General features: G+C 41.6%; 1 protein-coding gene across 2 annotated transcripts in view; it reads right to left on the bottom strand.

Moving 5' to 3' along the window:
- Positions 1 to 24,194, bottom strand: part of lg9h8orf34 (linkage group 9 C8orf34 homolog) — a 76,485-nt gene that overhangs the window by 42,578 nt on the left and 9,713 nt on the right. For both annotated transcript variants that reach the window (XM_085468481.1, XM_085468480.1), the window contains 6 exons: positions 18,656 to 18,800; positions 18,230 to 18,361; positions 16,254 to 16,373; positions 15,986 to 16,014; positions 14,961 to 15,124; positions 10,832 to 10,998 (listed from right to left, as the gene is read on the bottom strand). In XM_085468481.1, coding sequence (XP_085324607.1) covers positions 10,832 to 10,998; positions 14,961 to 15,124; positions 15,986 to 16,014; positions 16,254 to 16,373; positions 18,230 to 18,361; positions 18,656 to 18,800 — 757 coding nt within the window. The remainder of the gene's footprint in view (positions 1 to 10,831; positions 10,999 to 14,960; positions 15,125 to 15,985; positions 16,015 to 16,253; positions 16,374 to 18,229; positions 18,362 to 18,655; positions 18,801 to 24,194) is intronic.

Below are 24,194 nucleotides of genomic sequence, written 5' to 3'. Positions count from 1 at the left end.
GACACCTTTGATGTGATTCGCGACAAAGACACATTTGTTTGGCTTTGTAATAAAAACAATATTCCATCTTACATTTTATAATTATGTCTCAGCTTTCAATAGCACCCTCTCCCCCACGACCCCCTCCTCTCCTGGCCTAAAAATACGCCTGTTAGGCTCCAAGCCCTCGCAGCTCAGAGCGCAGCAGTAAAAACCCTGATCAGAATCAGATGGGGGACACACATGAGCGGGGTAACATCACAGCTCAGTGAGGCCTGTGGAAAGTCTCATCACAGACCTGGTGCAAACCTCCTTTTAACTCGCTTTCTAACCGCAAATATCGCCGAGATTAGGACGTCAGCGTAGACACGGCCAAGCTTGATGTATTGATGGATTACGATCCCAGTCATTATACTGGGATAAAGACTCTTTATTGGTGTTTTATTACACATATTTCAAAATTAACAGGACTTGATCGTCAAGAAAGCATTTCACATGTACTACATAATAAAAATACATGGAAACATCTGTCTGCCAAGAGCAAGGTTGCCATCTACAGCTCAAAACAATGACGTTAATCACTCAGAGAGAAGTGTGCCTAGGCAAGAAGCAAATAGGAGAAATTACTGAGAAACAGCTATTAAAATATCAAAGATGAGTGATGGAATAATGTGGTAGGTAGCACCATACAAGCAATACATTCATTTGAGCTGAAAGCTCCTTTTGGAGATCACTGCTTGTTTTTGATAACTCCATAGATACAGCAACATAGTTTTAAATAACTTCACCAAGAAATGCACAGACACAGTTGTATTCAGTCATTAAAATATTAACACTCTAATAATTACTGCACAGTGTCATCAAGTCTATAACTCTATCAGGTAAACTTCTTCTCAGCACGAGCCAGAAAACGCTGGCGTGTTTAGCCGGTTGCCTCTACTAACACAATGGATCTATTCACACAACTGCTTTATCTGCCAGTCTAGATAACAACGCTTTCTACAGATTACATACTTGCGCACCTATCTATCATCTTTTGGCCCCGTCTAGCAACAGTAGTCACAATACAGCTTCACTGTATCAGTTCAGCTCGTTTCCATTCGAATAATCTGCTCATCTAAGGCGCTTATGCACACAGGAGGTACGTACGCTGGCTGTTATTAGGCTATGCTCTGCGTAATGACTACCTCTAGATTTATAGCATAATCGCAACAGTCTACTTGCCTATTGGTAATTGCTTCCAGTAATACCACCATAATACCGCAGCAATTTGCCCCTCGATTAACGTATCCATCTGCACTGTGGAGACTTTTACAGGCATCAAATTGGGCGCAGTTACGCTTTTAATGGGGACATTCTTTTCGCCATCAGGCCAGCAAAACCTTCAGAGGTGAGCACAGTCCTTTCAAGCGTCCAAGCGAAAGATTTACTGTTTCAGCAGCTTATGCTACTGACATATATGATCTCATTTACCTCCTCCTCTCGAAGCACCGCGATGATACAGCTTTGTTTTTGTTGGTTTACATCGTGTCCAGGGCAACTGTTGTGTCTTTAGTTGTTTGGGCAAAGATGAGGGAAGCAATGGTATCATGAACCGGCTGTACCTCCTCCTCTTTCTCTGTTTCCTCTTTGTTCTCTTACTTTTTATGTCTCCTGTTTATTTACAGTCTCTCTTGTTGTCCTTCAGTTTGTGAGTTTTATGCACGACACCTTCGTCCCGGACTATTCGCCAGTGATTGTGTATGACTGTTTTTATAAGTTCATCCCCATCTTGTATATCTGTTCCAGTTCACAAGTCGTTTTCTACAAGAGAATTCAGCCTCAGCTCGCTCTCCGTCTGCCATCAGTCCTCTGTCTGCCCACCTGACAACTCAGTTTTCCCCTCAGGGCTGCACGCTCCATCTTCAAAGATCCATCCACTCCAATTACCTGACTATTCACAACAAGCTACTTTTAATCATTGCTAACTTCAGTGTGTGCGTCTTGCCTCTTGGGGTCCTGAAATTTTCAATCAACATAACAAATGGCGGTGATTAAAGTGTGTCTGCATGTGGTGTGCGTTGCAGGAGGTCTTTCCTGATGGTATCAGGAAACTGGAAATCTTAACTGACCTCAGTCAACACAGCAGTCCTTCTAGTACAGCAACTTGTATTAACATAGGTAGGATGATATTAACGGTGATCTTTAAAAATCATAGAAAGTAACTAAAAGTAGTGTACTTATACAAAGAAAATACTTTTTTTTAATGCACACCAATGTTAATTTTGCATACATACAATGTACAATGTACAAATTTAGACTACCAGAATAAAATAAATAAAATAAAAACTGGTTTGTTTTTTCCAGGATAAAACATACAAAAAAACTGTTGCTCTGGCCATGCTAGCATTCATTCACTGGCCATTTTATTATGTACCCCTGTTCACCTTCTTTTTGACACAAAAATGTAATCAATATATACTCAATACATTTAGGCATGTAGACAGGGTCAAGGCAACCTGCTGAAGTTTAAACTGAAGATCAGAATGAGGGCTAAAGGTGATTTAAGTGACTCAGAATGCTGCTTCAAGTCACTTATTAAACAAATGTACGCAGAAGAGCATCTCTTAAAGGACAAAACGTCAAACGTTGAAGCAGATGGGCTACAGAGGCCCACACCGGGTGCAACTCCTACGACTCACAAGGCTCACCAAAATTGGAGAATAGAAGAGTGGAAAGATGTCGTCTAGCTTAGTGAGAGTTCTGCTGCAAAATTCAGAATTTGGTGTAAACAACATGAAAGCATGGATCCATCCCGCCGGTCGATGGTTCAAGCTAGTGGTGGTGGTGTAATGATGCTGGGGATATTGTAGCACACATTTCACTCATTAGTGACTGTGCATCAGTTAAACACCACAGACTAACTGCTTATTTCAGCAGGATAAGACACCATGTCACAAAGTTCAAATCATGTCAAAGTGCTTCAAAGAAACAGGACAACGAGTTCACTGTACTCAAATCGCCTCCATGGTCACCAGATCCTGTCAGATCCAGTCACCTCTGGGATGTAGTGGAATGGGAAAGTCACATCCTGTATGTGTAGCCAACAAATCGGCAACAACTGTATGCTATCATGTCAATATGAACCAAAATATTTCCAGCACCTTGTTGAATCTGTGCATGTTTCAACTAACTGCTATCAGCCCTTAAATTTCAGGAAGAAAGTCGAGATAATGAAAAACATTGCTCACTTTTCCACACCTATTTTATTTTCTACAAAACACTGAGCTATTGTACTGCAGGCAGCACTTCATGAAAGGAAGCTGTAACACCAACAAAAGAGCCACACACAGCTATTGTATCTCATCCACCAGTCTGCGCTTAAGTCTATGTGTATCAAAGATCAGACAGAGCTTTATCATGCGCTCATCTTGTCAACGTCAAATCTTCAGTGTCGCTGTAACTCGGCGAGCGCAGGTAAAGCTACTCTTCTCCTCTCCCGTTTCAGGATTCACGCCAGAGCGGGTTCACATACTGAAAGGGTCTGCTGGCTCGTGAAGGGGTGGTCTGATGATATGTCATATATTAGTATTTTTTTTACACTGGAGGCTCAGTTACCCTTTGCAACAATGGAAGTGTGTATGTGTGTGAAATGCATTCTGGCCCAAACAGCCTTATTTTTTTTTTTTTCATCATTGTTTTTATTGCAGATTTTCCTTTAACACGACAGTGTCTCGACAGTAGACACAGAACAACAAAACAGTACAAACACAAAACGTACACAACAGCTCTTAAATAAGGCATAATACAAGATACAAAATACAAAAAATATAACATACAAGAGGTGGTGAGTCAGTCTTACAGCGCCCGGGTGGTGATCACGTGTGTAGTAGTCCTTTGAATAAGATAGCGGAAAGGTCCGGTCCAATATAGTCTAAAAAGGGGTGCCACATCCCATAGAACTGACCCACACTGTGGTGTATAACGTGTGTGAGGTATTCCAGAGGAATCAGTTCAAAAACTATTTTGCGCCAGCCACAGACAGTGGGAGTCCTATCGTTGATCCATTGTAAGAGGATATTTTTCCTGGCTGCAAATGTTAGAGTGTTATACAATCTTTTGTTGGCCGCCGCTTTTAGGCGGTCACTTGGAAGACCTAGAATCAGGGACAAAGGGTCCATCTCTATATCAACGTGGAAGATTTTCCCCAGTTCACCTGTAATGTCAGCCCAGTATTCTTGAAGCTTATAACAGGACCAAAAACAGTGAGTTAAAGTCCCTACATCAGTTTTGCACTTAAGACACACAGGGGAAAGAGAGCGGCTGAAGAGGTGTCTGCGGTGAGGGGATACGTGTAATCTGTGTAAAATCTTAAATTGGATTGCTCTTGTCCGAGTACAAATTGAAATCCTTTTTGCGAGAGACCAAACGGTATCCCACTTATCTTCATCTATGGTTACCGACAGTTCCCTCTCCCACACACCTCTAATCCCCTGCGCATCAGTGGTAGTCAAAGCATTAAGCACATGGTAAAATGAACTCAGAGACACCGTCAGCTGTTGCCCAAACAAAACCCTCTCAACATCAGATACTTCAGGGTGCTCAGCAAGGGTTGTATTGTGAGTGATATAGTGTCGTATTTGCAAAAAACGAAAGAAATCCTGTCTAGGCAAGCCGTAACTGTTGGTAAGTTGTTCAAACGACATGAGATCACCACCCGAGAAAAGGTCACCAAGAGACTTAATATTCTTATCAGACCATCGTTGAAAGCCGGGGTCCAAAGAACCCGGAGGGAAAGCAGGGTTATTCATTATAGGGGTAAAGGTTGATGTTATTCTCGATCTTCCCTCAAGACGGCCCTTACAGTCTTTTAAGTATAAAGTATTTTAGACTTTATGTTGCTGCAGAGTTAAATACACAATACGTCCTATTGAAAATGTTTTTTTCCCTTTTTTTTCTACAATAAAGTTTGTTTTTCATCGCCTGAGTTCATGTAAATCAAACATATTCTCTGCACATATTAATAAAAATGGAATTTGAGAATTCAATCAGCTTGCCCCCTGAAATGGAATACTTCCACCACGGATGACAACAACAGTAACCTTACAGCGGGGAACTGGCTAACGCGTCTCATTAACTTACCATAAAATAACACTGCAAGGCCAAAAAACAGGGTGTTTCTCCCCACACACTGAACTCAGCTTGTTTCTTGCTTGGGTTCACTATATTGCTGCGGTTCCACTGCCTAGCAAAAGCTAGAATTTTGACATTTTCCATGGTTACACAATAACATGTGAGTCATATTCATTTTAAATATGGTTTGGACTGTGGTGAATATTAAGCGCAGAACTAATGAAAACAACTGGGAAAACACAGTGTCATCCCTGAGAACTACCAGAGAATCAACAAGACTGCAACCTCTAAGCTGATTTTATTTTCTCCTTTTGGAACAATGTGAACAAAACAAATCAAACTCGAGTCACGCGTATTTGGTTTTTTATAATTGTATTACAACGGGAAAACCTTGGCTAGCAGTACTGTAAGCCATTCCAAGGCGATCCTATTATTTTCTCATAAGCTCCTTATCCAGGTACTAGAGGAAAAAAAGAAAAAAGAAAAGAAAAACATCCAGTTTGCAAAAACCTCTTTCCTACTATAAAAATGCAGAGAAGTTGCAACTGCAACTAACTGTTGTAACCTCTAAGTCCATTTTTATCACACTCTTGCAGAAGTTGTACTTGTTCCACAGTAGGACAAAGCAGTGCTCCTTTCCTGCCTCCCAGTGGAAAATCTGCAGTATGTTTTACATTTACATTGTTCCCCGAACCTCCCTCTCTTCATTCCCCAGAAACTTTGGCACACACTAAACACGATCGCTCCCAGCAACATCACAAGTGTTTATTTCTCATCTATACATTTGCTTTCATTTGTATGCAGAAACTGCAAGTTACCAGGCGAGATAACAATGGCCGATCTGCCTGACAACATGGTGAGGCTCCGATGTGGACCTAACATAGGATGTATTAGCGTCACATGGTAAATAAAGGTAATGTGCAAAAAAGGTTTAAAAAGTTATTAAAGTCTATAGACAATTTTCTGTCAGGTTACCTAAATTCAAATCATTTGCACTCATCAATGCACTCATCTGGGACAATGCTCTTAATAAACTTTAGACACAGCAACTGTAATTCAAGCATTTAGCCACTAGAGGTCAGACTGACCTAATGCTTAAACACATAGCACCCAACAATTTCTATTCCTGAAGCAGTTGCATTGCTGCATGTGAGAGGCCTTTAACACTGCGCACCAGTCAACAGCTTATTGTTTGGTGAAGCAGAATCAAGAGAAATGAGAAGATAATGTTGCATGTTTATAAAAATGAACAAAAACAAAGGTATTTTATGTAATAACCCATTACTGTACAAGGTTAAGTTACAGCAGCTTTTGCTGTGTCATCAAATTTGAGAGAGCACTTAATTCCAGCGATTCAACTTATCTGACAGCAAGCACCTCTCAGCTGTGAAGTCCTTGAACATGTTTCCAAATCCCTATCGGCTTGTGGAGCAGCTCTGAACAGATGACCACATGTTTTACCCTTGTGGACAGCAGCAGGGAAAAAAGATGAATATCTCCTTTAGGGATCAATATACTATCACAAGCTCACCAGCCCTGCCAAGGATCATCAGTCATCCTGGCATGCGTTTGGTCATAGCTACAGAGTTTTTGCCAAGACCTTCTTTCTAGTTGAGGCCCAAAAAATCCTCACGAGGGTCCTTCGTTTCACAAAGTCCACCAAGGCACCACATGATACGTGTTAGCATCACCTTTAATCAACTTTACAGTAGTGAGGCAGTCAACTCAGAGGCGGCGGTCTCTGGAGAGCTACGTGACCAGGCCTCGACAGAAGATCAGAAATGCATTCGTTTCTTTGAATTACTGCCATAGACCAAAGTGTCAAGCCACAGAGCCTGTGAGGGGTCATCACAGACCATCAGCATCCTGCTTTCTGGTTATATTTATTACTACTCTCCTGGGTCATGTCTGTTGAACCCTGCCTTCTAAAAATGGTGTTCCCAAACCAAACTGCATTCATAATTACTTTGCAAGAAGACCCATTTTCTCTAGCACAAGACTGTCATACACCAGACGAAGGATCAGCTACCATGTGAGGGCGTTTTTCTTTCAGATTTTCTTTTCACTTTCCACTGTGCTCCAGATGTAGCTCACGAGGAAGAATGGGTTGTCTGCAACTCGGGAGGTCGGTGGTCTGATTCCAAACTCCTGTAGAGTATGATTAAGCAAGATACTGAACCCTGAGTTGCCCCTAATGTATCTATTAGACCAGGGGTGGCCAACTCCAGGCCTCGAGAGCCGGTGTCCTGTACGTTTTAGATGTGTCCTTGATCCATCAGAGCTGATTTAAATGGCTGAATTACCTCCTCAACATTTCTTGAAGTTCTCCAGAGGCTGGTAATGAACTAATCATTTGATTCAGGTCTGTTGAGCCAGGGTGTTATCTAAAACCTGCAGGACACCTGCTCTCGAGGCCTGGAGTTGGCCACCCCTGTATTAGACTGTAAATTTGTGGATGTTAGGTTAAAAACACGTACGCATAGAATAAAGAAAACATATATATGTGAATGGGTAAATGACCACTGTGGCAGAAATTACCTTGAATGCTCAAATAGGGCAAAAAAGTGTTATATCAGAACCAGTCCGTCACATTTGGGCACAAAATTAAGCTGCTTAATTCAAAATTAAGCAGCTTAATTTTGTGCTTTTGTTACGCACCTTTGAAGCTTCTACCTGAGCATGCAGAGTCCTGCCTCATTTAATATAGGAGCTATTGCCTGAAAACACTCAGAAAGACACAAAAGGAACAAGTATGCCTAAAACATATACAGTTTCCATCTAATTTTGTTACATAATTATACTGTAATATCTATGAGAAATTTACTTGGTTGGTATCGTTCAGTTTATATCAAGCATATTTTTCTTGATTAATTACTGGACCAGACAAATATTTTTATTTTTCTGTTGCATTTTAGTAAAACAAATATTATGTCATGTCATGTTATGAGGGCAAAGAAAGTGTTTTTGAGTGAAGGAAAGATACCATATATGACAAGTATTTTGATTCTAAATATCTAATAATCATTAAAAGCAAACGGTATTAAAACTATACTGACAACGTTGTTCAGCTGATTGGAAATTTTTTGCAACACAAAAGAAAAGAAAAACTTTGTGTTTAAATAATATTTTCTAAAGATTTCTTTTATATATTAGCAGACTCACAAAAGCCAATTCAAGCCCAGGACCCTCCTGCAGTGAGGCGACAGCGTCACGGTTGCCGTGACGAAACATTACATTAAAAGAGCAATTAATTTGATAAAATGCCCAGCTTTGAAACCGAACACCTAAAATGTCGCAGCTTCAGTCTGTGTAACCGCGCGGGAATCGCTGACACGCAGTGAAAAAGAAATGAGACCCTCTGAATGACCCTTGTGAACGGATCCTGCTAACAAGCAGAAGTGTCTCACTGCTGTGACAGGAGCGTGGAGAGCACAGACTTGCGTAGATGTGTGTGTCACCACAGAGCAACAGCTCTAAGGAGACCGAAGAGAGACTGAAGCACTATTACTAGAAACCATGTTTGTCACAAGGAAATAAAAAGACTGCACTGCAGGTTGCCGTTCCTCAAAGAAGTACTGCTTGACAATCATTTGTTAGCTATGAAAATTTTTTGTAGTATTAGCTGTAACACAGAACTGTCGCGATTCAGATTTGAATGACATAAACGGTGTATGTGATGCTTTAAATCTACAAGTGTGACCATAAGGTACTTTACTCAAGAGAATCACCACGCAGATAAACATTACTACAACACACAGACAAACTGCGAGGAACAAGTGACAGACGGTAGCAGAGGGAATGCTTCACCACAAAAAATATTCAGACAACACATTCAGTTTAGAAAGAGGCATTACATCCTGCATCTGCACGTACAGAATGACAAGCTCTCAGAGCCTCCACTGAATTAAACTTTACATCAGGTGTTCTTTCCACTGACACTCATCCATCTCAAGTCATGGTGGCAGAACTGGCGTGGAGGAACGTAAACACACACATGCACTCCTGACACAGGCGAAGTAAATCAAATGAGCCACTTTGCGATTCTACGCTTGTCAGAGAGAACAACAAGACTCGCTAGCTGAAAACATCTGGCATTCCAGTGCAAACAGGAAGAGCAGATTCCTTTAACAGCTACTAAAGTGCTCTTTAGTGCAAATCAAACCAAATTCCACTGCATACACAACGCATGCCTCTGCAGGTGTGCGTATATACAATGCTTTCCATCAGTTCAAGTCAACCCTGTTACATGTTGAAGAAAATGTACATTTTTACATCTTTAGTTAACTTTAGGGCAACAGAATCTCTGCAACCATAAGAGAAAAGAGAAATTATCCAGTGAACAGCAGTTCTCTGGGTCTTGTTGATGCACGATGTAAGAGGGGAATAGCAAGACTGCTTTGAGCTGACTGGAAGGCAAGAGTAACTCAAATAACCATAACTTGGTTTACAACTAAGGCATGTGAAAGAGCATCTCTGAACGCACAACACATGAAACCATGAACCAGACAGGCTACAACAAAGCCGAGACCACACTAGGTGCCACTTCGGTCAAATTGAGGTTACAGTCCACACAAACTCGCTAAACTGGAAATAGAAGATTAGAAAACCATTGCCTGGTTGATGAGAGTCAATTTCTGCTGCAACATTTAGATGGTAGGGTCAGAATCTGCTGTAAAGGATGATGAAAGCATGGATCCATCCTGCCTTAGATGAACTTCAGGCTGCTGCTTGTGGTTTAATGATATGGAGGATATTTTCTTGGCACAATTTGGGCTCCTTAGTACCAGCTGAGCATCGCTTAAATGCCAAAGCCCACCTGAGTATTGTTACAGACCATGTCCAACTCTTTTTTTTAATGGCTCAACTTAGATTCTCATTGAATTCAGTGTACTCAAAAGGCCTCCACAGTCACCAGATCTCAGTCCAATGGAGCACTTTTGGGATGTGGTGGAACGGGTCATTCACATTATGGATGTTCAGGCATTTATTATTTTTAATTCACCAAACACAAATTCCAAGTAACACACACGCCTTGATATTGTGCATCCAAACTGTGTGTGCTTAGGAAGGGCAGATGTAGTGCATGCTCTTTGCATGAGTAGGTAGGTGGCTTGTGGGAAATTTGTGTACAGGGCTCATGGCCATGATAATCCATCCATGTTTGCCATTAACCACTTTCCCACTTTTAGCAACATTTTTTCCCCACAACTCATAGAAAATGTGTCAGAACACAGTGAATTTGACTGTATGCAGGTGGCCAAAGAAAGCAGCTGCAGTAATAGTAGTGCTGTAAAAGAACCAATTTCCCTTTTTTCCCACCTAAAAAAAAGCAGGAGGCACAACATCAACTGAACATGCCATAAGCCTTCAAAGTAAAGTATTTTTTTAGTTGTGCTACGAGGTGTTTCTTCCAGTTGTGCAAAAATACACAATATGCATATTTTTTTATTCCACATAGCCTAAAAAAATATATAGTGAAAAATGTGTAGTTCCATCTGCAGACTTCATTTTAGTGTTATCTGAAATCGCAGTTCAGAGGTTTGCCAAATGCATCACATAAAAACACTCATACATGCAGACTCATAATCAGCAGTAGGATCAATGGTAGTTTTACACTGGAAAAACTAATGGACTGCATCTGCCTCGGAAAACCGTTCACTCTGCTCTATTACACAACAAATTTTTCACAGATTTGTAACTTGTGACTTTGTATGTAAGTCGTATCGGGCTGTGAGATTACCCAGAAGCTCCATGGCATCATCCTCGTCCTCTATCTCCTCTTCCACAACAGAGGGGGTGGGGCTGTGGACTGAATCAAAGGAGTCCTGGGACAGCATGGCAGCCAGAAGCTTCTTATGATGATGCTGCTGCTCCTTTAGCCCTTTGCTCTTCGCTTCCATCTTCAGGCTAAAGGTGAAATAAAAAAGTCTTAGCAAGAAAAATAGCATAAAGTAATATTTTTCAACCCTCATACAAACTGAATCACAATTAAATACTTATTAGCAAGTAATTACATTGTTGCTCACTTCTGTAAAGCATTTTAAAGTTGAATAGGTCATGAATCTGAAGCTATTATCTTCTGCAATAATATGCTTTGAGTTTCTGGGAAACACATGGAGAAAAATAACGGGTTTTATAATAACAGTGTTCCGACAGTAATTACATACTCTCATCCTAATCTGTTAGAGTTGTATCTAAGCAGACTCGAGCTTCCTAGCAAAAACAAAATAATGCATCTGCCCCAGTGCTATGCACATGCATGACTATACTTAAAAAGGTGTTTCGCCAATCATTGCACTTGGTAGTCATTCCATGGCTGGCACAGACAAAACAGAGTACAGTTATATGAAGTGTCATGTAGGTGCAGTGCACCTTGCTATACCTGGGTAGCAGGAAGTAGATAAGACAAGATAATTGCTCTGAGGTGAGCAACAGTTAAACACTACCCACAAACCATTAGGCGTTTAGAGGATGTCAGGTTGAAAAGGGAATCTAAGCTCAGGATTTATAAGCATGTAGGTGTTGAAAGCACCCCCTGCAGTTTTTACCCAACGGGGGAGCCAATGATCAAATCCAAACGAGTTACTTACTGCTTGAATCTTTTAAATATTCAAGAATGGAAAAGATATATCTTTTTTTAAAGGATCGTTAAATATTTATAAAATCTGAATACTATATTTCTAATATTATTTCTTCTTATATAATAGCCAATAGTATTACTGCTTTGTTCCAGCACGTCTGGCTTCTGTTTACATTTCAACATTGTCTTCAGCCTCCACTATTTGTTTTATCATAAAGGCGTACGCTAACATTTCCCACATGGTAATTTATAAACATTACGCGCTGATTGCCACGGATTTATCCATGGAAATCACGATAAAGCCATCCATACGTCAACATTTGTGGAAAGAGGATCACAGTTCTGAGACTGCATTCAATTAAAATAATAACTATATGAAAAAAAAAGAATGCTTTTCTTCATATTTCTGTTCCCACACACAACAGCGTCTTCATTTTCCTTTACAGTTAAGAGATACACATACCACACTGAAGGCTGGCTTCCTCTTACCTCTATATTGGCGAAATTAATTTTCATATCCCAGTGGCCGAGGGCGTGGATTATAGGGGTGGAAGAGAATTAATTTGATGCTAATCTCAGTTTAATGACTTCTATTTACAGCTAATGTGAAAGGGTCAAAAGATATTTCTTCATACCCTCCGTGTGGTATTTATGCTAATAGTATCTGCTAATACGAGTAGTGTGGTTGGTATGGGGTGTTTTTTACAGCTTTTGTCTTTGGATGAAGAAAAAAACAAAAAAAAGTTGGACCATTTCGCTGTGATTGCAAACAGTCAGGTTTAACCTGAGGCTAAACTTTCCAACATTGCGGCGAGAATCTAAGATGAGAACAGCAAACAAAGCAGGAAAGTAATAATTGTGAAAAATAGAAGTAAACAAAAAAAAGAGAGAGGCTGCTCGGCTAGCTTGTGTGGAGACAGTGTTATTACTTTTGTGTGTTGTATAATGGGCCCACATCTAATATGAAAATCTCAGGCCCACTGTGCCTCCCTGTAGCTGTCCCAGAGTCAGCAATTCTTTTTCACCACAGGAGCCAAAACATTAAACACAATAAATATGACAAAAAATGCAGCTTTACGGCACTCTCTCTTCCTGTCTGAGTGACCAATAAGTAATCAGAACCCATAGAAGCGAATGTCTTTATATTTTTGTTAACAGAAAAAAACTTGTGTTCCTGGTATACGTTAAATGTGGAAGCCTCGCTCCACCGGAACTCCTTGAATAAACTTTGGCCACAGTTCGTTCTTGATTTCCCAAGTGCACTTTGCACTTATCCCTCTGGAAACTGCAGCCCATCATACAGAGAATGGACACAACCTGTCACTATCTCTTATGGTCATAAATGACAGGTGGGCTGGAATGAGGGACAGAAGCAAAAGTTTGTAAGTGAAAGCAAGTAAACTTGCAAAAGTCAGAGGAGGAAGATGGACTGCATAGACGAAAAAGGTCAAATGCATGAGGAAGAAATAAAAATATATGTGCTTTCAGATTGCCGATAGAAGTTTTAATTTATTTTTTTGGCAGAGCTTAGTTGAAAATGTTAAAATTTTCATTGGGAGTGTCTCGGATGGACAGGAGTACAAATGAGTATATCAGAAGGACAGCTCTTTGGGAGGTTGAGCAGACAACGTTGGAGAGGTTAGAGAGCGGTGAGCATGGAAAAAGAAGACCACAGAGGAGGTTCATGGATGTCGTGATGGGGGACATGCAGAGGGTTGGTGTGACAGAAGAGCAGGGTGGGGGAGATGAAGTCATATGAACCGCTGACTCCTAAAGGAAGCAGCCAAAAGAAGAAGAAACTGAACGCCTATGAGCACCATGAAGGGACGCCCCATTAAAGTTCACATGGGATTTTAAGCGAGGGCACTGCTAGTCTTTGCCAGCTTTCCATTACATCAGTGGTCATTTTTAGCTTCTCTAATTATAAACCTAACCAGTGGATTTAAAAATCTCTAGCCACGAAATTTTATGTCATTTAGTATTATGACTTTTAATAGAAACATGACACTAGGCTGGGTCAGAAAACTGCTTGGAGTAATTGAAAGTGATGTGGATCCCCAAACAGAATGTGATAAGGGAGCAAGTTCCCAGTAAATGCAATTAAGAGTTGATATAAATGATCTATGTGATGAGCCAGGTACTCCTGTAGTTAATGAGAGAAGAGGCTGTGATTATATTGGGACACGACACCATCCCAAACAAACAGCGGCTCGCGTTTCTCACAGTCTTAATAGGTAAATACAAAACATCTCACTTACACGCACGCACACAGAGCAGAGCTCATCAGTGAGCCCACACACACATCCCTATCTCCCAGCTCAGGGTTTAAACTAAGTGATTTCTCCCTATAATCCACCCATACAGTAACCTAATGAGATTAACACTGTGTGTATGTCAGCTCAGGCCTGAACATGATTTATGGTTTTATATCCATTCCTCCTTTAATTTGTCATATCAGAAGCACATGCATGCACTTGTGTGTGCGCACTAACACACATGCGCAGCCCTTGTCTTATCCATGTGGGGGGTAACTTGTTGGCATAATGCATTCCCAGAAGCAGAATATTTGTCCCCACAGTGACACATCTCTCCGTGGCTTTCACACAGCACCACAAGTTTGTCACACTCCTCATAGGAAAATACATAACATCTCATTTACACAAACACATATATCCGGTTCTGTTGGGACCATAATTTGTGTCCCCTTAGTGACAAAAGTCCTTATGGATGAGTGAGCAGTTAGGTAAAAGTCCCCACCAGATAGAAAAACATACGCATGAGTGGACACACACACACACACACACACACACACACACACACACACACACACACACACACACACACACACACACACAGGGCAATAGCCTCATCTAACAACCAAGTCCACTTGACTTGGAACTTAAAGGGTTTTTTTAAAGATGACAAATGATTTGATAATGCAACGCACGACACAGTTATACTGTCATAAACGGGCCATTTTTAAAATAACAAGCAGAAAATTTCTTGGCCTTGAGGACACAGAAATGAGGTTAGCTTTAATTTGAAATTGGGTTGAAGCAGTATCATGGCAAGCATGTTTGATCGCGCCTTTGAAATGGGATTATCAAACCCATTCAGATGGGCATTCCTCAGGCAGCCAGAGTTAGAAGTCTACCTCCTCCTATTTAAAGAGCCAACAAGAGCTTTGTGAAGTTTCTGAAGTTTTAAACTTTTTGCATTAAGTGACTCAGACGCACACATACACTCATATAGATGACGTCACAAATATACTATATTCCCAATCACTAACCTCCCAGCAGGGCTGCTGTCTCCACTCCAACATACTTCAGTTTTAGACCGAGGGACGGGAGGGTGCAGCATTTCCGCAGCCAGCGGGTCTGCGTCATCTTCGTCCCGACCAACCCACTCCCCCACCACCCGAGGGCGCAGAACTGCGTTATATCCCACCAAGTTCTAAAACAGAAATGCATATTAAAACAGCAGGAAGTAGCAGACAGAAAGGGAAAGATTAAAATGAAAAGAAGCAGAGGTAGAGGTGAGAGGAGTCAGAGAACTGCTATGAATCTCTATCTTAACACTGTGTACTTTTAATTCAAAAAGAAACCCTCAATTATAATAATAATGGAGTTTTTTTTAAATAATAAAGTTCAGAAAAAGAGCAGAGTGTTGTCTGATATCTGCCTCCCAAGCAGCCTCTGTACACATTTGCACGATTCAGTGTGCAAAAAGCAAAAATACTTATCCTCATCTTTCACAAAATCCAGAAGGAATTCTATTGTCTCTGCACGATCTCAGCAGGTATTTAGTATTCATTCCCTGTTCTGTTCCACAGAAAAGAGGGAAAATCTCTGGACTATAAGCCAAGGATGTTGGACATGGTGCGCTGAGCAAAAAGTAAATTCCCTGTCAAAACATATGCTGTATTTCTCAGAGCCAACATTTTCAAAATCGATCTGTGCATCTCCAACCTGAGCAGCCGCTGCACTATTGTGCCGGGAGGGAATTTGGGCCAGGCGAGGACAAAGGCAGAGCGCAGACAAAGCTTTGCGAGCAAGATCCACAACGAAGGGGCAAGGGAGAGGGAGATGGAGGACATGCTTTACTGAAGTATCACTCTCGAATATCAATCCCTTGAGATAGCAGTTCATCATCAGAAAAAGATGATGTCTGTGCTGCTCTGTTGAGCAAGTGAAAGTTAAGAAATCTGGCTCTTTTATTTGATGTAGCATGAGTAATTCAGCAGGGGTGATGAGAGGAAGACCAAACTAGTGTCAATATAGGAGTGTTTTATTTTCCCGGCTAGTTAATATCTACCTGGTCAAGCTCATCAGAGATGGCGATGCCTGAGGAAAGAAGAAAATGGTTTAAAGCACAGAAGCATCTAATACGGTTTTACATCCCAGCTTAGGCTGCTTCTAAGCTTAGTGGTGAGCCTGTAAGATAAGCTGCTCTATCCGGTTCCTTCTCGGGATTAACAGTGACATTTACAGAAAGGTCTAGACTTTAGTTCTATATGTTAAGATGTATTAAACGCTGCTGAGTATGATGTAAGCATGCATTCTGCTGAGTTGCAGCCACTCACTGCGCGACAGGCTCTCCAGGGCCTTGCCGAGCTTCTTGCTCTCCTGCAAAATGTGGTTGAGCTCATCAAAGTCCCTGCTCTCCCTCCAGTCCCAGGGCGGGTACTCGATTGACCGAGGCACTGGACATCACAGAAGCAAACATGCAATTTACGTCAGCGCATCCGAAAGCATTGCAGATCCACTTTGTGTGAGTATTATGAAATGGATGAGAACTGACCCTATGAAATGTCCAAATAACCATACTACAATCTGCAAACACCCCTGCTTGACTTTCTATTTGCCCAAACACGACTTTGTGAATTACTGCAGGATGAAGTGAAATGGAAACTTTGGCAGAAAAGTCACAGAGTGGCTTCCAGACGCAGAGAGCTGACTGGACTGAGGCCAGGGGACAGTGTCTGTCAGTCTCTTTGATTAACAAAATAACTCAAACAGGAGCAGGAAATGACCCACATATGTTACTGATGTCCTGCTCGCGTCCCCTAGCAATATTGTTTTTTAGAGGACGGATTACTCGTTCATCCATATCAAACGTTCTTATGCTCAAACACAGCTGGATGGAAAATCAACATCAAGTAACAGTGAAGACGTGCCAAAAATGTGCCGGTTATCTACCAGCCTTCAGTCTCTGAAAACACACTGAAAACTATAGAGAGGAATTTGGATTAAACTTGATGCATGTTTGAATGAAACTAATATGTCCTGACAGGTGCAGAAAGTGAGTGGTCTGTTTCCCCACAAATAAACTCGAGGGCGAATATTTGTCAGCGCTGCAGCTACAATCTGCCTTCCCCTGCACTTGTTCGCTCTGACTAAGCTGCTTGGCATTCTAACAACTGTAAACACACAGCAAATTCGTCTGCCAAATACAGACATGAGAGGGGGGGGGGAATCATTACTTCCGGCAACGAGTGTCATTCTCTCCTATGCGTGGCTCTGTGTGATGGTGCTGCCCCAGCAAAGGGCTACGCTGCATCTTAATAGCTTAGATTAGGGGTTAAGAATTCAATTCTCTTTGGATCTGCCCATTAAACTATCAGTCAGGCACAAGTGAGGCCAAACCCTTTGCCAAACAGTGCACAGAAAAGGAAGAGGGATTCATTTTGTTCAGCGTGTGAGTGGACCTTTAGTATGTTTTTGACAGCTGTTGTGCCGGCTTCCTGCATACAAACTGTGCAATAATGATGAGAGACAGTTCTTTTGATTTCAATTTTTCATAAGCTGTGCATGCCAAAACACCTATGCATGTATTTTTAATGTGATTTGACGTTAAATCTAGCTTTGAAAGCTTCTTCCTCTGAAGGGGGCAACAGGAATGCTGCTAACACACCAAACCTCGATGCTGATGCACAGTTCTCCCGTTCACTCGTCCTCTTTTATGGACTTCACGAGGTTCTCGTGACACCCTCATCCTCTTGACTGTGAGCAATGCTCCTAACATAGTCTAAAATAGACTCGGTCTGGCAATGACAGAGCACAGCGTTACATTATTGAAGAAGTCTGTGGCGCCGCTTGATACCCATTTGACCTATTCTTATTGCCTCAATTGCCATACTTCATTCTAACACCACAGCTAAAATTAACCCAGGAAAATCATTTTCATATATTCTGCATGAACCCAAGAAGTCTGTGAAGAATCCCTCTTTAGAGTGCGTAGAAGTGCACGGCTGTAAGTAAGTGTAGGCTATAATAGGTGGTCCTTAATAATGAACTCGTCTGCAGGGCTCTGAAAGGCTGGAAGGAGGACACTGGACTATACAGTGTGACTAACTTTAATTAGACATAATTATATCAAATTTAAAATGGAGATTAAAGTCAATGGAGCGTGTAATTGGGAAACAACCGATATCAACAGGTATCAAAACAGTGCTGCTTCACATTTAAAAATGGATTATGTGTGTCCGGGTGTGCATGTGTAAGTAACACAACCAGGAAAAAATTTAAGAAGTAAAGATTAAATAAAAATTAAACTTACGGGATTTGGATTCTGGTGAAGGCGGAGAGATACTTGAAACAGCAAGGTCGCTCTTTGATTTTTTTGGCTTCTTTGGGTGAATTTGCCACGGCTTTTCATAGTTGATGTAATCCCTCCGAGTGTTTTTGTTTTCTGTCAGGAAAGAGTCTGAATTTATGTTCAGCATATCATAGGACTATTTATCATGAACTGGGGGTACTATGTACAAAGGCAAATACTTTGTTCTTCTTGTGTGTGTCTACCGCAACCATAAATGACAGCAAAGCACAGGAGACATTTTTGCTAAAATGAATCAAGGGCAAATATATTAAACTCTTTTTTTTTTTTTTGCGGGGTAGACAGGGAGTTTTGTTCGTCCAGGTCCGAGAGAAAGGCAGGGGACATGCAGCATATGTATAATGTGTTTGCATGTGTGTGTGCACCAACCTGGGGAGCTCTGTGCCCAAAGTGCAGCAGAACCTGAGAAAGCTCTGTGTAGCTTGCCAGGGCTGTCTTGCTTGGTCTGCAGGTGATCAATGAGAAAAGGGATTGGATGGTCTGGAGTCTCAGTTATCAATTTGGTCATCAACTCCTAGAGAAGAGGGCAAAGCAGAGAGCCATTAGAGCAAAAGTGGCACTGCAACAAGAGTGAGAGAGAAGGTCCGAGCAAGCGGAGTATCGGCCATGCTGATGCTGAGAAACACAATCAATCCCTAGAAGCATCCCAGGAGTTTTTTGGAGTTGAAATCACTCAAAGCAAGTGTGCGCGTCCAGCAAGTGGAGATTTATACCAAGCCCGGTATCACAGTCTTTAAATAATAAAAGATGGTACTAGTTTTTCCTTACAGACATGGAGCAGTTCCCTTCCGTGTCTATTAGTAAAACATGTCTGCAAGCTTGTTAAAAATCAGATGAGGCAAATAAGTATACAAGTAAATAAACACTGCAGGAATCAAGGGTGTTCTTCAGCAGCCTTTTCGCTGAGTAACATTTGAAATATGAAGGGCAATTTTTAAAAAATGCTCTAGAATACCAGAGAAAGCAAAATGAAGGCGCAAGTTTTTCTCCAGCATCACATCTGGTGATTTTGCAAAGTTTGCAGCCTGAAAGTGTTATTCTGACCACGTGCATTTGCACAGTTGAGAAGGTGTTGAGCAATCGTTGTGTTAGTATTGTGTATAATACACTTTCAGCAGGCCCACAGTGACATATGGGACTTTTCAAGGTATTTTGAGGGTTAGATTTCATTTTACTGACTTATTAGTCTGCCAATAACTCAGTATATATTTGTAATCTCTGATAAGTATGAGAAGGTGGCCCCTTCCTTTCTTTTTGAGCTGCATTTGACAATGGTACACAGACTAATAGAAATTTTTAAAGTATGACTAGCGAATATAGCGCCACGGAGACCTGACTCAGTGTTGCACAAAGCTCCACGGATATGATGATGGCAGCCAGTTATAAAATTCAATATATCACCCATGCCTAGATAGTTTTGACACTTAGAGAGGAACTTGGCATTGGCAGTCTGACAAATATAAGGTGCACAACCCTGTGAATGTCACAAAAAGTGCACAACTCCTAGTTGTGCTCCTGACTTGGTGCACTGCAGGCTCTTCCAATCAGTTTGACACCGAAACAATTATTTACTCACAGCTTAAGTTAAAAATGGAAACCACACGGACACAAGTGGCGTGCACAAGACTTCCGCGGATGGTTGTTCATGTAGAAAGAGCGCCCAGATATTACATGTAAGCATAAGGATAAACTCACATTTTTGAATAAGGACATTTTGAGAAAAAAGCAGCAGAAAATGAAGAAGTGTACCTCAGAAAAAAAAGAGAGAAAAACACACTGGTGGGAGTCACAGTAACAGGTGCTGAGGGTGGAGGCCATATCTCACTCTGCATGCTAATTTCAAATCCTTCAAACGCATGATGGGAACTGCTTCAAACGAACGATCATGTTCAAACTAATCACGTCCTACCCGTTTACGACACATTCCCTCCTTGTACACACACACTGACAAAAAACACAACAACAGAAAAATATTAACACTGCCCAAAACACTTCTTAATACACTAGCTACGATACAAATGCAAGCGCAGAAGTGGGTTTTATTTTTCTTCACCTACAGAAAACCACAGAGCGAAACTCTTATATCACAGCTATAGGGAATAGCAGTCCCTTTGAATATGATGGGTGCAGTGAAATGAGCATATGTCTGCTCCTGTCAGTATATTTGTGTGTGCCGCTGCGATACGGTATGAGAACGAACTCTGTTTGACCAGTTTAAGCCATTCAGAGCAGAGCTCAGGCTGACTTCAGGATGACTACTGCAGTGAAGCAGAGAAGCCATTAGTGGACTGCAGTGAATTGGCAGTAATGTATGGATAAAATGAGTGCGTCTGTGTGTATGTGTGTGTTTAAGTATTTGTGATAGGATACACTGTAGAGTTGCTTACCTAGCAGAATTGTATTTTCCTACGCTTTGATGGCTGGTATGCATTTGGCAATATGAGTTTATTTGCATATGTGCGTGTTGTTGTTTTTTTAAGAGGTAGAGACAGGATAAAGAGAGCCTGCCTGTGTGTGTATTACAGCTGGCTAGTCTTGGCTGCACTATGTGTGCTCAGAAAGCTAATCAGGTAATTGGTCAGGGGGACATTCCTGCTCTGCCCCAGTGTCTACAGCAGCTCTGACAGGAAACAGCATGTGAATGGATAAACAGGGCGCATGCTGAAATGTCTCTCTGTAAAGGCCTAACAACACAGGCAACTCACGCCACTGTTTGCAGGAGTAGCACCACATGAGAGAATAGCGCACCGAGAGTTTAGCAAAGCAGCGCTCCTCACCATAGTCTAACAGTTTAAAACCTCTAAAAGTGGCACAAGGCAAAAGTTGTAATTACTGCTTAGTAGTTCCTGTGGGTAATTTAACTAACTTACCAACAGGAGGTCTATTACTGAAGGTTGTAATTTGGAAGCAAATGATGAGAACTCTGTTAAGTGCCCCAAGTGTTCATTTCTTTTTGCAGGAAAGGGGTAAAGGGAAGACGGTTCTTAGTGGGATGTGCGTTCACAGGGATGCACAGACAAGAGAAGGAAGCGATGATGCAAAGAAAGAAAAGATCCCATAGCTTGCAGCTACATGTGCATTCTGCACACGTCTGTACTGTACAGCACTCTTGTGTCAACGTGTATTGATTGCACGCACTACAGAGTGTTCTGCTTCCAGCATGACACATGGCTGTTTAATGAGCTAAAGCACCTCTTCGTCCTTTACCATCTACAATGACAATTGTAATAAGGCAAAACCTCACACTGTAAGCAGCAGATCCCACTAAATCTGCACGGTGGATATGCAAGCATTTGCATTGCTCACGTATGCAGCGGAGCAAAGTAACCGTGTCTGACACTTTCACGTTCTATGGTAATGAGCTGCTTTAAATAACACCAGTCTTGTTTTGATAAGCACATGCTGTTAGACGGGTAATCACATTTCCTTCGACAGGAACCACAATAAGATGTAGACTCAAATTTGGGTCAACATTTTTCGGTGCAAGCTGACTTTAATACTATTTGGTTTGGACTTACTTGCACCAGCAGAACATCGTCCTTAACGTATGGTTTTATATGTGTGAGAGAGATTTAAAGAGTGCCCGAGAGTTTCGGTCTGTGAAGCGGTGATCTCCAAGCAGCCCAACAGGTGGCGGAAGCAACTGAGACAGTGGAGTCTCAGTTCGTATCTGTGCAGATGCGTCGTTTGGCGGGATATCTGCGTGCCCCAGGCAGTTTCGTTCGGTCACAGTAATTGACAAGCTGTCAGCCAGCCAAGAGACACCCATGTCCTTGGAAGCTCTCGAGGACTCTCTCCGGGGACAATAGCAGTCATGATACGCTCACTGATGCCTGATACCCCACAACTTAAACAAACTCCCTGAATTAAAAGTGGAAAGAAGTCGAAAATAAGAGAGGAGGGCAAAGAGAAAGTTCTGGAGGTCGTGCACGAGTAGCAGGCTGAGACAGTTTTGACGGTGGCATTGAAAGAGGACAGGAAGAGAGAACTCTACCAGGGTGGTGGGTAAGGACAAATCTTCAAACTCTGGTGACACAGAGTATCCACGCGGTTCAAGTGTCGGTTGCAGTATAATAAATTTTGCCAGTCCCAAGGGGTTCATTTCCATTTGTTACCTTGGACACTTGGATAATGATTTCTCTTGTGCAAATCAAAGACGGAATCACAAAGAACACGGACAAGAATAAAAAAGGCTGAAGTAAAAAAAAAAAACCACCAGATACCGACAGAGCCAACGCTGCTTCACAAGCTCTGTGATTTAAGCGACTTTGCCTAAGCTTTAGTTCTTTTTTGTCAACCTGTGAGCTGATGAATTTCCTCCTCAGCCATTGTAGACTCCTGGTGGACTATTTGAGCTATGGATTTATGGATGCAAGGAGACACTGAGCCTGCAGCACACAACACTTACTCTGCATGAGTCGGCTTTCTGTGATGTCTGTGTTCCAAAGAGGAAGTATATCTATTCACATATCTACTGAGACAAGCGCAGTGTGTCTGTATTGCAAGTATGAGGGTAGACATAAGAGGATTTCAGCAGTATAGAGCACATTTACACATTTTATTTCAGGCTTGCTTGAATAAAATCAGTGTCACCTTCAGCATGTTCCGGACTTGCAGAAACAGCTCCTCCAATACTCCCTGGAGGGCTTCCTGTCCCTGTCACCTATAGAAGAGGCCAATGGCTGCCAATGATTTACTTATTCTTTCTGTTAATAAAATATGTCAATGCAAAGTCATATCACAGGTGACTTAAGGTGACATGTGAGTGTCTTTATAGTTCAGAGCCAACGTAGGTGAAGACACGCAGAGGGAGAGCAAGAGATGTGCCGGTGGAAGACATCCAAACCCTGAATAAGCAGGAAGGCAAGAGCAGAAGAGATCATGTGGAAGAGGAGACTACAGGAGAGGCAATGTCACCTGGCCAGACTGGAACCAGCAGATAAAACTGCTCTCGTCTTCCTCGCTGATATGCACCCTTCACTTGCTTTGTCCTTGCGGAGTATTTGCTGATTATGTTTGACCGGTTTCACTGTAGGGCGCTGTTGGATTGACAAAATTTGCCAAAGCAATTTTCAATCAAACATCTTCCAGTATCACATCTTTCCCCTTTCCATTTGCATTTGTTTCTCCTGCAGTTTAATTTGTGCCATTTACTGTTCTCTGTCACTTCTGCACTTCTGCAACTAGGGAGAGCAATTATTATCACCCTCTATTTATTTCCGTATGGTTTCCGATACTGTTGGATTAATAACAATAAAATAAGCGTGTAAATGCTAATTTGCTTATCATCTTTTTGGTAATTATCTGTGGTGCTTGCTGTGTTCCACAGGAACAGATTTATTCACAACATTTATACGTGACTTAACCTTTTCAAAACCTACATGACGATCTTTCTGCTGCACAGCAATCAAGTAATTAAAATAGAAAACGAAACGCACAGAGGCCTTGCTATGACTATCACTGCATTCAATGTATTTTGTGTTCTATATGAGAAACACTTTTTCTTCACAAAGCTCTTCTTTGCAAACTTCTTGGGTATCTTTTGTATATCTTTTTAACTACACATCAACTTCACACAGTCACAAGACTACCTAGCATTTGAAAAATCAGAAAAACTGAATTTTATTTACTACGCTCACTGAACACTTTATTAGGGACACTTTGCCCCATATTGCCCACACTATTACACCACCATGTGCCTAAACTCGTAAGAAAAGCCAGGATGGACTCGTGCTTTGATTTTGGTTAGACAAGCTTCTATCAGCTGAATGCTGCAGCAGAATCTTCTATTGTTCAAAGGTTTTGGTGAGCTCTTGTGTCAGTTTTTCGACACAGTGTGGACCTCTGCTGCTGTAGCCCATCTGTTTCATTCAGAGATGGTCTTCTCTGTTGCTTTCCTATCACCTCG

The sequence above is a fragment of the Copadichromis virginalis genome, linkage group LG9 (assembly GCF_057382275.1).
Source record: "Copadichromis virginalis isolate Kocher_CV1m ecotype Utaka linkage group LG9, C_Virginalis_male_GT1.1, whole genome shotgun sequence".
NCBI classification, from domain to species: Eukaryota; Metazoa; Chordata; class Actinopteri; order Cichliformes; family Cichlidae; genus Copadichromis; species Copadichromis virginalis.
Note: the sequence above shows the minus strand (reverse complement) of the source record. Positions and strands in the feature narration are given on the sequence as shown.